Source organism: Callorhinus ursinus, unplaced genomic scaffold (assembly GCF_003265705.2).
Source record: "Callorhinus ursinus isolate GAN/ISIS: 27379988/994484 unplaced genomic scaffold, GSC_fseal_2.0 scaffold21, whole genome shotgun sequence".
In the NCBI taxonomy this organism is placed as follows: Eukaryota; Metazoa; Chordata; class Mammalia; order Carnivora; family Otariidae; genus Callorhinus; species Callorhinus ursinus.
Window position 1 is genome coordinate 25,318,833 of NW_027397083.1, and position 16,661 is coordinate 25,335,493.

The following is a 16,661-nucleotide window of genomic DNA, read 5'->3' on the forward strand; positions in this document are numbered from 1 at the left end:
ACATAATTTTTCTAAGTTGTGTTCTTCCCAGAGAGAAGAGTTTCAGGAAGGAAGTGGTCAATGGTTTCAAGCACCGGCGGTGGGCAACATAATTTAATTTTCCTAAGCCTAACTCTTCCAAAAGAACTCGCTGCAGTTCCTAACACTATGCAAAAGTCACATGGTAAAAAGTGTCCATTGAATTGAGTAGGAAGATCACCAGTGACCACGCTGAAACAAGTACCAGTGGGGGTAGTAAGCGTTGAAGCAGGTTGCAGTGAGCCAAATACCGCACTGGGTGTAGGGAATAGGACATGGGCTTATGATTATTTACTGTAAATACAGGGAATGGGCAAGAGTTAAAATTAGTTGTTCAAAGGGCTTTGGTTTATTAGTTTAATTAGGGGATGATTCGAACACACTGTATTTACTTGTTTAAAGAAACCAGAGAATATAGAGAGGTTAACAAGGGGAGGGAATAATCTGGAGCAAGATCTCTGAGGCATCTTCTAGGAGGAAAATAACATGGGAACAAAAATGAACAGATTTATTCCAGACAAAAAGAGGGGCAACAACTTTTTCAATTTAACAGCATTACAGGGAAAAGGATAATGTGGATACAAACAAGGGACAGACTTGGAGGTGGTAAGGAAGGGAGGTAGCTCCAGTCTGGGCTTCTGGAAGCAATTGGTGGTAGAGCACAGAGATCAAAGAGCACGGGCCCTGGAAACAGACTTTGTGGATTTAAGTCCCAGAATACCTTCTAATTGTGTAACCTCGGGCAAGATATTTAACATACTAATGCCTGATCTTCCCAACGATAACAACCATGCCTTTACTCTCCTGTGTTGTTGTAAGGAGCTCAGGACTTCATATATGCACGTGCAGCGAACAGTGCGGAGCATAAGCTCGCCTGAAGTGTGAGCCATCCTCAGTGTATGAAGTAAGAGTTGTGGGCTCAGAGATTTCAACAGAGGAGACAGTTTGAAGGGAGCGCTGCAGAGTACAAAAAAGAAAGAGCTAGGCAAACATAGAAGAGGTGGGAAGCCGTGGTGAAGACCCGGTTTAAGTTGGAGATCATGTACAACATGTCATTGGGGCAGTTCCCCAAAACCCCTTCCCCAGCCCAGGTGTTGACAGGGAGAAGGCAGAGAACTTGATGGATCCAACCTACAGCGGTGATGGAAGAACAACGAGGGGATGGAACCGAGAACCCTGACGACAGGCTGAACTGAAGGGCCGCGGAACCACGCGAGAAGTCTTAGTAGGTAAAAAGGGCTCCATTGAAAGAGGGCAGAGACGATGGAAACGATGGAAATGTATTCTGTACTTGTTGGAGCCAGAGTGCTGGAAGAACTGGGGCAACCCGCCAGCCCTAATGCTACAGTTGCGCTCAGGACCGCAAGAACTTGACCCTCCCGGCACGGGATTGGAAGACTGCTAAGGGAAAGGGCGGGGCCCAAGGGGGAGGATAAAGAGAATTGTGATGGACGGGGCGGGGCTCCGGGGCGGTGGGGGGTGTGTCCCTCCATCACTTGGTCTGGGTCCTGCAGTGCGTGCGGGGGAGCGCCTGGGGGCTCTGCAGCATAAGCAGCATGTGCCTGTGCTGTACGGAGGACGAAGCCATCCAAGTCAGCGCCGTGAGTTCGAGGCCCTAACGCCGCCTCGGCGACCCCTACCCGGGGCCTTGCACTGGGGACATTTGCGATTACGGTCGCTCGCGATCATGGCCAATGCGGGCGGTTTGGGTGCTGAGGGTTGGGAATCCAGGGTGAAGTAGACAGACTAGATCCTGGACTGCAAGACCCACCCAAGAGGAGGAAAAGCCCCGCCCCGCGCCTTCTAGAAGCTAGGCACAGTCAACTATCTGTCGACTGACCCATTAATCTGCCCCAGAGGTGGGATGGGGTTTACAGAGGTGGGGGGCAGAATAAGTTTCTCAACTTTGGGGAGGATGGGGGAGGAGACTGCTTCTGGGTCTTTGGGTTAAACAACTGGATCAAAATGGGGGGGGGAAGTATTTAAGGTACAATTTAGAAACTACGGGACGCTGTGGGAACCTCACAACTAAACAGCCAAGATCCCTGTGTCTCAGAAAATCATACCACTCGCTGGGGTTCCTCAATCTCCCCAAACACCAGCAGAAACATAATTTTCTGATTTCTTGTATACCCGTTCTTTCCATGATAAATCTCAGTACTCTACATGCTCCCTGTAATGTGGTTCAAACCTGATTCTTTTTTCTCATACTATTGCCATCTTCCCCCCTTTTTACCTTAATGTTCTCATTCTGATCCTGCCTCCTGCAATTGAGATAATGTGCGTATATCACGTAAATTAAAAACAGTAGCATAGGCTTCCTATTATAATAACTAGTATTTGTTTGCTCATGGTTTTTTGTTTATTTTGTTTTAATTTAATTTTACATATTATATAGGAAGGGCCAAGATGGCAACATCCTTCAGACGTCACTGAAAGGCAGGTAATTTTTAAATAAATAATTCTAGGTATTTCAAAATTGTAACTTTGTCTTGTTCCTTTATGTGTGGTGGTCTCTAATATGATAGAAGTTTTATTATCTAGACACTTCGGTGTTTTCTTTCATGGGACTCTGGGATCTTGCGACTACTATTAGAATAATGTGACTACTATTAAATGCTTTATATTCTTGTTTTTTTGTGTAATAAGAATAGAATGGCTGGATCATAGAGAAAGCCATTTTTTCATTGTTATAAAGTAATACCACATAGTTTTCAAAGCAATTATACCAACTGCACTCCCACTGGAAGTGGATAAAAGTTTCTGTTATTCATATACTCTGTACCCTAATACTCCATTATCTTCAAAGCATTCTAGTTTGAGCCCTTAGGTCTCTGCTACTTATAGATGCCATACAATAGGGACATAAAAATCACTGCTTAACATATGCAGCATTTAAAGGAACTAAAGAATGTGCATGAATTTTGTTTTCTTATTTCTACAAAGAAAATTCCTTTGGGGTTTTAATGAACATTACTTTTAAAATAAAAGTAAACATATATATCCATGAGCCTTAGATTCTGTAGTTGGTAAAGTGGGAATCAAAAGTAAATAGTCTCATTCGAAAACTCTAGAGATGCTCGAGGGTGTTTTCTTCATCTATGAACCACATATTTGAAAAAAGATTTTTCCTACTTTTATGTAGCTATGTAAACCATATCCACTGATTGTGTTTATCTTTTTTTATTGACACTAACCCAAAATATAATCAGCATGTTAACTTTTTATGTTATAAAAAGTATGATTTGTTTTCCTTCCTTTTAATTTTCCAAAAGTCCAGAGATAAACGTATTGAGAATATGAAAAACCTAAGGAAAGAGAAAAGGAAATTTAATAAACGGTTTGCAAGACCTGCTCCTCTTCCAGAACCAGGACTCCTGGTAAGTACAATATAGAGACTTCAGTAAAATTAACAGGTCCTTAAATGCAAAAGATACCCTCATTTTTAATTTATGTAGTACTCTAAATTTTGTTTTTCCTCTTTCCTTTGAAAAATGTGTAATTGTAGTCTGGGAAATTACCTTAAAATTCCTCCAATCAAATTCTCATCTATTATTTAAATCTTTTTCTCTCGCGCGCGCGCTCTCTCTTTTTGCCTGGGTAAAGTGTACTTTATTGATGATACAAGGTAGGGCTCTCTAAGCTACTCTTCTTCAGGGAGTCTGAGACAGATTTCAGACCAGGAGATTCTCAGTGTGTGGGTGAATGAGTTGGGACAAGGACTCCCCAGCAGCTGAGGGCTCCTCTCTTCCTCTTGTGCTCTCCCTGGGTTTGGGGACTCTTACTCTTTGGAGGGCATGTGGACCATAAGGCCCACCACCCACATGCTATAGCCAATTCGTTGTCATACCAGGAAATGAGCTTGACAAAGTGGTCATTGAGAGCAATGCCAGCCCCAGCATCAAAGATGGAAGAGTGAGTGTCACTGTTAAAGTTGCAGGAGACAACCTGGTCAGTGTAGCCCAGAGTGCCATTGAGGGGGCCCTCTGATGCCTGGTTCACTACCTTCTCCAGGGAGCTTTCTCCAGGCAGATCAGATCCATAACTAACACCTTGGGGGTGGAGATATGGAAGACCATGCCAGTGAGCTTCCCATTCAGCTCAGGAATGGCCTTGCCCATAGCCTTGGCAATACCAAGAGAAGCAGGAATGATGTTCTGGGCAGCCCCTCGGCCATCACACTACAGCTTCCCAGAAAGCTCATCCACGGTCTTCTGGATGGCAGTGATGGCACGGACTGTGGTCATAATGCCAAAGTTGTCATGGATGACCTTAGCCAAAGTGGCCAAGCAGCCGGTGATGCAGAAGGCATTGCTAATAATCTTCAGGGAGTTGTCATACTCCTCATGTTTCACACCCATCACAAACATGGGAGCATTAGCAAAAGAGATAGGGATAATGACCTTCTTCGCTCAAACCTTCAAGTGAGCCCCAGCCTTCTCTGCAGTAGTGAAGACACTGGTGCACTCCACGACATATTCAGCAAGAACATCACCCCATTTGATGCCGGTGGGCTTTTGCTCCTGCAAGATGGAGATGGGCTTTCCATTGATGACACAATTCCAGTTCTCAGCCTTGACTGTACCATTGAATTTGTCAGGGTGGAATCATACTGGAACATGCAGACCATGTAGTTGAGATCAATGAAAGGGTCACGGATGGTGACAATATCCAGTTTTTCAGAGTTAAAAGCCTTGATGACCAGGAACCCATTACAGCCAAATCCATTTACTTTAACCTTTGCCACTGTGTCTCAGGGACCCGGGTGGCACTGCACAAAAAGATGCGGCTGGGTGTTGAATGGGGAGGAGGAGAGAGCCTATTTAAATCTCCTTTGCAATTGTCTCCTGGAGATGTGGTTTAATGAAAAGAGTAAGATATTAAGAAACCACATTATTCTGGTTTCCAGTTTTTGCTTTACCATATATGATCTTGACTGCCCAAAATCATTACTTAAATCTTTTGGATTATATTATTTGGAAAATAAATTATAAAATCTCCTGGCAAATAGTTATTCAGCCTAGGCTCGATCACTTCCAACATCGTAAAAGTCTGCACCAATCACAGCTTATTCTCTCTTTGCACATCTTTTTTTTAAATTTAAGTTTTAGTTAACATACAGTGCGATATTGCTTTCAGGAACAGAATTCAGTGATTCATCACTTACATACAACACCCAGTGCTCATCACAAGTGCCCTCTTTAGTACCCATCACCCATCTAGCCCCTCCCATACATTCATGTTTTGTTTCTTAAATTCCACGTATGAGTGAAATCATATGGTATATGTCTTTCTCTGACTGACTTATTTCACTTAGCATAATACACTCTAGCTCCATCCACGTCATTGCAAATGGCAAGATTTTATTCTTTTTGATGGCTTTGTCTCAAAAAGGCTGCTTTTTAATGGCAGTCTCAAAAAGGCTGCTACAATAGTAGACATCGTGTCTACATTCCAGTAGAAAACAGCATAGAACAAAGGGTAAAAAGCATATGCCAGCAGCTGAGTCAACTCCCCTTTGATCAGGAAAAGAGCCTCCTTCATATACTTATATATGAAATATATATACAAAATATATTTATAAGTAAAATCTCGGTTGTAGGTAATGGTCTCAGGGATGTACATGTGCCAAAATATTTTAAAATGTGCGCTTTATTTTTATTGTTTTAAAGATTTTATTTATTTATTTATTTGAGGGAGGGGGAGGGGAGAGGGAGAATCAGGCTCCCCGCTGAGCAGGGAGCCTGACGCGGGGCTGGGTCCCAGGACCCTGAAGTCATGACTTGAGGCAAAGGTAGACACGTAACCGACCCAGGCGCCCCTAAAAATGTGCACTTTAAATCTGCACAATTTATTGTATGTCAAGTGTACTTCAATAAAGCTGATAATATATATATTTATATGTTATGTTGGACTTACTGTTTGAGTTGAATAATTCTGTGAGTTTTGACAAAGCATAATGTCTTTATCCATCATGACAGTACCATACAGGATAGTTTCACTGCCCTAAATATCCTGTATTCCACCTATTCATCCCTTCCCTCACTTGCCTCAAGCCACTAGCAATCACTGAACTTTTTTTAAAGATTTATTTATTTGAGTGAGAGAGAGAGAGAGAGAGCACAAGCAGGGGGAGGGGCAGAGGGAGAAGTGGACTTGCAGACTCTCCCCACTGAGGAGGGAGCCTGCCCTGGGGCTTGATCCCAGGACCTGGAGATCATGACCTGAGCTGAAGGCAGACCCTTAGCCGTCAGAGCCACCCAGGCAACACCCCCCCTTTTTTTTCAATTACTGAACTTCTTACTGTCTCTATAGTTTTGCCTTTTCCAGAATGTCATATAGTTGGAATCTTACAGTATGTAGCCTTTCAGATTGGCTTCTTTCACTCAGCAATATGCATTTAAGGTTCCCCCATATCTTTTCACGGCTTGATAACCCATTTTTTATCACTAATATTCCATTGTGTGCATGTGTCACAGTTTATTTATGCACGTATTGAAAGACACCATGGTTGCTTCCAATTTTTGGTAATCATGAATAAAGCTGCTATGAACATTCGTGTGCAGGTTTTTGCATGAACATAAATTTTCAACACATTTGAGTAAATATTTAGGAGTACAATTACTGGATAATATGGTAAAACTATGTTGAGTTTTATAAGAAACTGGGAAATTGTCTTCCAGAGTAGTTGTATAATTTTGCATCCCCACCAGCAATGAATGAGAGTTCCACCGCCTTGCTAAACTTCGATGTTATCAGGGTTTTGGACTTAGCCATTCTGACAGGTGTGTAGTGATACCTCATTGTTTTAATTTGCAATTCCCTCTTGACATATACTATTGACAATATTTTCAAATGTTTATCTGCTATCTGTATAACTTCTTTGGCACAGTGTCTGTTTCAATATTTTCCCCACTTTTTAATTGAGGTCACTTTCTTGTTGAGTTTTAATAGCCATTATATATTTTGGATACCCATTCTTTATAAGATATGCATTTTTGCAAATATTTTCCCCTGGTCTCTGCCTGTTTTCATTCTTCTAATAGTGTCTTTCCCAAAGTAGAAGTTTTTAATTTTAATGAAGTCTAATTTATTATTTCTTTCTTTCATGGATCATGCCTTTGGTGTTGTATCTAAACACTCCCAAGGTCACATAGATTTTTCTTTTGTGTTATCTAAGAGTTGTACAATTTTGCCTTTTATATTTAGGTTTATGATACATTTTGAGTTCATTTTTGAAAAGTGCAAGGTGTCTAGATTTTTTTTTTTTTTTTTTTGGCATGTGGATGTTGTCCCAGTTGTTTTGCACCATTTGTTGAAAAGACCGTCCTTTCTCTATTGTATTGCTTTTGCTCTTTTGTCAAAGATCTGTTGACTAACTGTTAAGGTCTATTTCTGGGCTCTCTATTCTATTCCATTGAATAAAATATTTATCTGTTCTTTCACCATTACTACACTGTATTGATTACTGTAACTTTATTGTAAGTCTTGAAGTCAGGTAATGTCAGTCTTCCAACTTGGTTCTTTCCTTTCAATGTTGTGTTAGCAACACTGGATCTTTCTGCTTTTCTATATAAAATTTAGACTCAATTTGTCAAAATCCACAAAGTAACTTGCTGGAATGATTGAAATTGTGTTGAATCTACAGATGAATTTGGAAGGAACTGACCTCTTAACAATATTGAGTCTTCTTATACATGAACATTGGGCTTCTCCCATTTATTTAGATCATCATTGACTTTTTTCATCAGAGTTTTACAGTTTTCCTCATTCAGACTCTGTACATATTTTGTTAGACTTATACCTAAGTATTTCCTTTTTTTGGTATTAATGTAAATGGTATTCTGTTTTTAACTTCAAATTCCAGTTGTTCATTACTAGTACATAGGAAGTCAAATGACTCTTCTGTATTAAACTTATATCCTGCAAACTTGCCTAATAGTTCCAGGAATTTTTTGTTCTTCTTATTGTTGACTCATTGGGATTTTCTATATAAACAGAGTCATCTGTGAATGACAGTTTTATTTATTCCTTTCCAATCTGTATACTTTTTATTTCCTCCTCTTTTATATTGCATTAGCTAGGACTTCTGGTGTGATGTTGAATAGAAATGGTGAAAGAGGACATCCTTGACTTGTTCCTGATGTTAGCTGGAAAGCATCTAGTTACTCACCATTAAATATTATGTAGATGCCCTGTAGATGTGTTTTTATCAAGTTGAGACAGTTCCCCTGTACTCCTACTGTGCTAAGAGCTTTTTTTTTTTTTGTATCATAAATGGCTGTTGGATTTTGTTAAATGCTTTTTCTACATCTATTGATATGATCATATGATTTTTCTTCTTTACCCTGTTGTGATGGATTACATTAATTGATTTTCAGATGTTGAGCCAGCCTTGCATATCTGGATTAAATCCCACTTGATCAGGTGTATGCTTCTTTACATGTATTGTTGGATTCAGTTTGTTAATATTTTGTTGAGGATCTTTGTATCTATGCTTGAGAGATAGTAGTCTGTCATTTTCTTTCTTGTAATGTCTTTGGTTTGGGTATTAAATGCTGGCCTTACAGAATAAGTTAGGAAGTTTTCCCTCCGCTTCTACTTTCTGCAAGAGATTGTAGAGAATTGGTATAATTTCCTTCTTAAATGTTTGGTAGAATTCACCAGTGAACTGATCTGGGCCTGGTGCTTTCTATTTTGAAATTTAATTATTGATAAAATTTCTAACACTTTTTAATTGTCCCACAGTTCTTAGTTATTCTATTCCATTTTTTTCCTCATCCTTTTTTCTTTTTGTCTTTTAGTTTGGACGGTTGTCAAGCTTTGATTTTTTTTTTCTCTACTGTGTCAGTCTACTTATGAGACCATCAATGGCATGCTTAATTTATGCTACAATGTTTTAGATTTCTAGCATTTGTTTTTGATTCTTAGAGTTTCCTTTTCTCCTTACATTATCAATCCATTCTTGCATTTTGCCCACTTTTCCATTAGAGCCCTTAGCATATTGATGACAATTACTTTAAATTCCCAGTCTGATCATTCCCAAATCTCTACCATAACTGAGTCTGGATCTGATGCTTGCTTTGTCTCTTCAGACTCTTTTTTGTTTTTGTTTGTACTTTTTAGCATGTCTTACACTTTTTTTTGACATTAAGAGTCAGACGTGATATATTGGGTAAGTTAGAAACTGAGACAGATAAGCCTTAGGTGTGAGGTTTTGTGTTGATCCGGCTAGGATTTAGGCTGTGTTTTCTGTATGTTATAGCTGTGGTGGAAGAGGTGAAAATTTACTCTTTATTTTTGTGTCTCCTCTAGTATTTGAGTTCCCCTCGAGCCTCTTTCTTAAATAAGATCTGAGGCTTGTAGTTCGTTAAGCTAACTTCCCTGATGTTATGTAGGAGCCTTATTAATGTGGTGGAAAGTTGTTCGGTGGGGACAGAAGCATATTATAGGTCTATGAATAGATCTCGGTCTTTCAGTGAGCCTGTGTCCCTAGGACATGATTTTCCCAACAACTACTTAGCTACCCTTACCCTTAAGTGAAACAGGAAAGCTACAGGGGACTGGAGTTGGGTATTTCCCTCTGCTATGTAGAAGAGTCTGGATTTTGCCATTTCCCTTCCCTAGGTCAGTAAGGGTTTAATAAAACCCAGATTGGTTAGGTTGTCACAAAACAGTTTCCTTTGAGGGCATGCCCTATTAAAGAGGAGAGAGAGCTCAGGAGAATTTCAAAATAGTTGCTTTTCCCCTCCCACTGCTGGAAGCTAAAGGAGATTTTCCCCCTGATTATCACAAGAAGACCTGGTGGGGCTCCTAGAGGTAAAACTCAAGGAAATATGAGGGTCTCGCTAAGACTGCTCCCCCACCCTAAGTTTGTAACTTTGAAGCTAATCCATAGTGAGGTTCGGCAATTCATCCATTAAAGTTTGAGTGTTCCTCTTGGAACAGTATTGGCTCCAGCAGCATTGTTTGTTTCTCATTTGTCCCATGACCTCAATTCTCTGGTGGATCTAAGAAGAGCTGTTGATTTTTAGTTTGTTCAATTTTTCTCTTGTGAGGATGGGACTGATGATTTCCAAGTTCTTTTACATGTCAGATTGGAAACCCTCACTTATATTTCTTTGCTCAAAACTAAGTCACTAGCCATCCCAAGCTGCAAATATGTTTAGAGTGGTAAAAAGCTGAACTGGCTTCTTTGTTGCTCTGAAGAGAACTGAGGTTCCATTAGTGTGGATGAAAGTACTTTCTTTTCTCAGGCTGTGATGGTCCTCTTTCTATAGTTCACCATCCTCCTTTAGTTTTGGAGTAAATACAGATTATGAGTAACAGTTCAGCCCTTCAGCTTTTTTTTTTTTTCTATTTGTCTGCATAGTCAAGGGAGCTTATGCATTGCCACCCAGATACTCAGGATCCTCAAGCCTATTGAGTTACTGCACTGTCTTAAATATCTACAGAGTTCTCCCCTTGCAGATATGCTAGTGTTTGAAATACCACCCACATAATCATGGCCTCTCAGATATGCATTAAAATATGTTTGCACAACATATTTTACATCTGTACAGTGATCCCTTAAGTAAAGTGTAATTATAAGGGATACTGGGGAGAAGGGAGCAGTGATTCCTGAGATCACCCTTCTGTAAGGTATGGCAATTACCACCACTTCTGAGTCCTTTAACTTTGGATTCATTTCCACACATCAGTTTGGCTAATTTTTCTATCTCATTGCAAGTTCAGATATCTTGTGCCATCAGTCTTCTCCCTTCATGACTTGCCCCTCAACACCAAACCATTTAGGATTTTTCCTTTAAAAACACTCCCCCCCTTTTTTTTCTTGATCTACCAGATGTTGTTTTTTTTTTATAGAAATGCCTACAGACTTGTTTTATATCAATTATCCAAATAACACACTTGAGCTTTTAGAGACAAAATGTCTCCAAATAAATAAGAATATAAAAAACAAAATGCATGATATATGAGAAGCCTGAGTTCAATCTGGTACTTAGTACTTATTCTCCTTACTACAGGGATTCTTAGAATTGTCTTCAAAACATCGAGATATTTCTCCTCTAGCAGTATTAGGCAGTCATGAAAGTCATAATACCCTGTAAAAGAGAAAATACACCCTCCACCCAAGAAAGAACATCAGGGGGGCTCAAAGCCCCAAAATACACACTATGCTAAAGGGCTTCTCAGGACTCACCAAAGAGTAATAATAGCAAGGGGGTACTATGAAAACCCTATCCTAGTGTTTTTTCTATCTATTGACCAAGATATATAGTGTATCGTATTTAAGCTTGAACTCTCAGTGTTTCTCAAATGTGGTCAGGACCAATTTTGTTTGATTTGGTTTGGTTTTGTTTGGTTTAATTTCCAAATCATTGTGGGCTGTCATTTTGTATCATTTGATCAAAATGTCATAGTATCAAATTATTATAAGTGAACATAAGTATTTATTCTCAATTTGTCTAACTAATCTTGTTACAAAGTTGTAATGACTATTAGGCTAGCACTTAAACCAGACCACATAGAATAAGACATCTTTAAACTGTACTTATCCTTTCACTTTTTTCCTCTTACATCTTTTGCAAATTGTTGGGTCATAAGCAGCATCCCTCCTAATACCCTCTTCTCTTTTCCTTTCTTCTTAAATTGATTTTTGGCTTCAGGAAAAAACATAACAGTATTTGTACAACTTAAATGGTTTGGGATGAAAATAAAAACATGAGTTCGTACATAGACGTATTTTTAATATATGGGTTGTGCCCAGTAGAACAGAGGATGCATGATTAGGCTAGAGCACCTAGTTATAAAAAGTTTGAAAAAGTATTTTTATTTTGATTTTTGTCTGTTTAAAGTCTCTATAATAAAACTGTCTCCTAATTATTTTATTAATAATCATAATCATGGATATTTAAATAATCATGGAATATTATTTTATGGTTAAATTCCTGGCAATACTGATATACATACCCTTTCTATATTTACTTATTTGTCCCTGTTGCTCACTTCAATTCAAGATGCTTTCTCGGCCAACCACAGACCATAAGACGGGAAAAGAAAACCCCTATTTTTAGCATCTCTATCACATCCAAAATGGTTAGAAATGACTTTAACCCTTTCTCAAACCTGTTATTTTTGGTTTCTACAAATTCTTCCTGCTTGTATTTTTTGTTATCTGACTCAGAGAAGAGAAAAAATACTTCATATCATATTCATTCCCAGATATGAATTCTTCCATAATAGTGCTTTTCATATCTGGCTACTATCTGAATGTGATGTTGCAATAATTTAGAAAAGCATTTCTAGCTATTTATGAAATTCTTTTTGTGTAAGAAAGTCTACTCCCTTTGAGATCTTTCCCAGATAATTTATAACTTTGTATAAATTTTTCCTTATATACATTTTAATTGAATTTATTTTTCTTTATGTACTTTTATTTCTTCTAGTGGACATAAAGCTGGAGTCTGTATGGAAGAAATCATGCCCGACAAAAATATGCGGATTTATAACATCAAGTGGCATTTCGTAATTTGACTTCATTTGAAAAATAAAAGACATACTCTGCCATTTCAACAAAATAAATGCAGTGCAACCATCTAACATCCAAGCCACAGGGTCTAGAATTTTATTAAATACCGTAACTCATTACCACTCTCTTTTCTGTGGTAAATTTGAGGTTTGTTTGTTGAGATTGTTCAACAAACAATAACATGTACAGATCTTTAAGAATGATATACTCCTCTTTAACTTTTGCAATTAAATTTATGACTTATCTAAAAATTTAGAATTATGCTTTAATAATAGGGGAAATGCCCCTAAATTTGGGAACAACCAAATACATAAGTCACTTAATAATAAATTTAAAGAAATTCATTGATAATAATATAATAATAGTAGGGGATTTTAACACCCCATTCACAGCAAAGGATAGATCATCTAAGCAGAAGATCAACGAGGAAACCAGGGCTTTGAATGACACACTGGACCAGATGGACTTCACAGATATATTCAGAGCATTCCATCCTAAAGCAGCACAATACACATCTTTTCCATTATACATGGTACAGTCTCAAGAATAGATCACATACTGGGTCACAAGTCAGGCCTAAACCTGTACAAAAAGACTGAGGTCATACCATGCATGTTTGCAGACCATAATGCTATGAAACGTGAAGTCAATCACAAGAAAAAATTTGGAAAGACCGCAAATACATGGAGGTTAAAGACCATCCTACTCAAGAATGGGTTAACCAGGATATTAAAGAAGAATTAAAAAAAATACATGGAGGCAAATGAAAATGAAAATATGACAGTCCAAAACCTCTGAGACGAGGAAAGGTGGTCCTAACAAAGCCGTACACAGCCATACAGGTCTTCTTCAAGAAGCAAGAAAAGTCTCAAATATAGAACCTACCTTTACACCTAAAGGAACTGGGAAAAAGAACAGCAAATAAAGCCTAAATCCAGCAGGAGAAGGGAAATAATAAAGATTAGAGCAGAAATAAATGGTACAGAAATTAAAAAAAAAAAAACAGTAGAACAGATCAACAAAGTAGGAGCTGTTTCTTCGAAAGAATTAACAAAATTGATACCCTAACCAGACTTACGAAAAAGAGAAAGGACCCAAATAAATAAAATCATGAATGAAAGAAGAGAGATCACAATCAACAACACAGAAACACAATTATAAGAGAATATTATGAGCAATTATATGCCAACGAATTAGGCAATCTGGAAGAAATGGATGAGTTCCTAGAAGCATAAACTACCAAAACTGAAACAGGAATAGAAAACCTGAAGAGACCCATAACCAGCAAAGAAATTGAATCAAAAATTGAATTTCCCAACAAACAAGAGTCCAGGGCCCGATGGCTTCCCAGGGGGGAATTCTATCAAACATTTATTTATTTTTTTTTATTTTTTAAGATTTTATTTATTTATTTGACAGACAGAGACACAGCGAGAGAGGGAACACAAGCAGGGGGAGCAGGAGAGGGAGAAGCAGGCTTCCTGCCAAGCAGACAGCCTGATGCGGGGCTCGATCCCAGGACCTGGAATCATGACCTGAACCGAAGGCAGACGCTTAAAACAACTGAGCCACCCAGGTGCCCCTCTATCAAACATCTAAAGAAGAAATAATACCTATTCTTCTGAAACTGTTCCAAAAAATAGAACTGGAAGGAAAACTTCCAAACTCATTCTGTGAAGCCAGCATTACCTTGATCCCAAAACCAAACAAAGACCCCACTTTATAAAAGGAGAATTACAGATCAATATCCCTGGTGAACATGGATGCAAAAATTCTCAACAAGACACTAGCTATTCAAATCCAACAGTACATTAAAAGGATTGTTCACCATGACCATGTGGGATTTATTCCTGGGCTGCAGGAGTGGTTCAGTATCCATAAATCAATCAATGTGATATACCACATTGATTCAAGAAAGGATGATAACCAGATGATCCTTTCAACAGATACAGAAAAAGCATTTGACAAAATACAGCATATTTTCTTGATAAAAACCCTTAAGAAAGTAGGGATAAAAGGAACATACCTCCACATCATAAAGGCAATATATGAAAGACCCACAGCTTATATCATCATCAATGGGGAAAAACTGAGAGCTTTTCCGATAAGGTCAGGAACATGACAGGGATGTCCACTCTCACCACTGTCATTCAACATAGTACTGGAAGTCCTAGCCTCAGGAGTCAGACAACAAAAAGAAATAGAAGGCATCCAAACCGGCAAGGAAAAGGTCAAACTTTCACTCTTTGCAGACAACATGATACTCTGTAGAAAACCTAAAAGACTCTGGCAAAAAATTGTTAGAACTTATACAGGAATTCAGCAAAGTCGCAGGATATAAAATCAATGCACAGAAGTCTGTTGCATTTTTATACACCAATAATGAAGCAGCAGAAAGGGAAATCAAGGAATTGATCCCATTTACAATGGCACCAAAACCCATAAGATACCTAAGAATAAACCTAACCAAAGAGGTAAAAGATCTGTACTCTGAAAACTATAGAACACTTATGAAAGAAATTGAAGAAGACGCAAAGAAATGGAAAAACATTCCTTGATCATGGATTGGAAGAACAAATACTGTTAAAATGTTTACACCTCCCAAAGCAATCTACATATTCAATGCAATCCCCATGAAAATACCACCAGCATTTTTTACAGAGCTGGAACAAAAAATTCTAAAATTTGTATGAAACCAGAAAAGACCCCAAATAGCCAAAGTAAAGCTGAAAAAGAAAACTAAAGCTGGAGGCATCACAATTCTGAACTTTAAGCTGTATTACAAAGCTGTAATTATCAAGACAATATGGTACTGGCACAAAAACACACATGATCAATGGAACAGAATAGAGAATTCAGAAATGGACCCTCAACTATCTGGTCAACTAATCTTCGACAAAGCAGGAAAGAATATCCAATGGAGAAAAGACAGTCTCTTCAACAAATGTTGTTGGTAAAATTGGACAGTCCCATGCAGAAGAATGAAACTGGACCACTTTCTTACACCACATACAAAAATAAACTCCAAATGGATGAAAGCCTAAATGTAAGACAGGAATCCATCAAAAATCCTAGAGGAGAACACAGGCAGCAACCTCTTTGAACTCAGCCACAGCAACTTCTTACTAGACTCGTCTCTAGGAGGCAAGGGAAACAAAAGCAAAAATAAACTATTGGGACTTCCTCAAGATAAAAAGTTTCCGCAAAGCAAAGGAAAAAATCAATAAAACTAAAAGGCAACCTATGGAATGGAAGAAGATATTTGCAAATGACATATTGGATAAAGGGCTAGTATCCAAAATTTATAAAGAACTTATCAAACTCAATACTCCAAAAAAATAAAAAATCCAGTCAAGAAATGGGCAGAAGACATGAACAGACATTTCTCCGAAGAAGAGATACGAATGCCTAGCAGACACATGAAAAGATGCACAACATCACTTGGCATCAGGGAAATATAAATCAAAACCACAATGAGATACCACCTCACACCAGTCAAAATGGCTAAAGTTCACAACTCAGGAAACAACAGATGTTGGCAAGGATGTGGAGAAAGGGGAAACCTCTTACACTGTTGGTGGGAAGGCAAACTGGTAGAGCCACTCTGGAAAACAGGATGGAGACTCCTCAAAAAGTTAAAAATAGAACTACCCTATGACCCAGCAATTGCACTAGTAGGCATTTATCCAAAGGATATAAACATAGTGATTCGGAGCCCAGATGTCTATCGACTGATGAATAGATAAAGATGTGTGTGTGTGTGTATGTGTGTGTGTGTGTGTGTGTATATATAAAATATATAAATAAGTGTATATATACATATATATATTATATATATTATAATATATGTGTGTATATATTATATACATGTAATGTATGTAATGGCAAGATTTCATTCTTTTTGATGGCTGAGTAATATTCCACTACATATATATGGTCATATTCCATTATATATATAAATCTCACAGATTTTATATATATATATACACATCACACATTATATGTATACATTATATACATTATATGTATATATGTATATATACATGTATAGTATATAAACATACAATTATATATATATAAAATCTGTGAGATTTATATATATAATGGAATATGA

At 38.1% G+C, this 16,661-nt stretch overlaps 1 protein-coding gene across 1 annotated transcript; it reads left to right on the forward strand.

Moving 5' to 3' along the window:
* Positions 1 to 1,467: 1,467 nt before the first annotated feature.
* Positions 1,468 to 12,625, forward strand: CCDC179 (coiled-coil domain containing 179). Its single transcript, XM_025879173.2, has 4 exons — positions 1,468 to 1,619; positions 2,417 to 2,461; positions 3,294 to 3,398; positions 12,465 to 12,625. Exons 1-4 carry the CDS (start codon positions 1,575 to 1,577, stop codon positions 12,471 to 12,473), a joined length of 204 nt encoding a protein of 67 aa, XP_025734958.1. The 5' UTR covers positions 1,468 to 1,574; the 3' UTR covers positions 12,474 to 12,625.
* Positions 12,626 to 16,661: the final 4,036 nt, after the last annotated feature.

Coding starts and splice junctions, on each gene's coding strand:
- CCDC179 (XM_025879173.2), top strand. CDS start 1,575: ATGTGCCTGTGCTGTACGGAGGACGAAGCCATCCAAGTCAGCGCC. Junction 1,620..2,416: donor AAGCCATCCAAGTCAGCGCC/GTGAGTTCGAGG, acceptor CATATTATATAG/GAAGGGCCAAGATGGCAACA. Junction 2,462..3,293: donor CAGACGTCACTGAAAGGCAG/GTAATTTTTAAA, acceptor ATTTTCCAAAAG/TCCAGAGATAAACGTATTGA.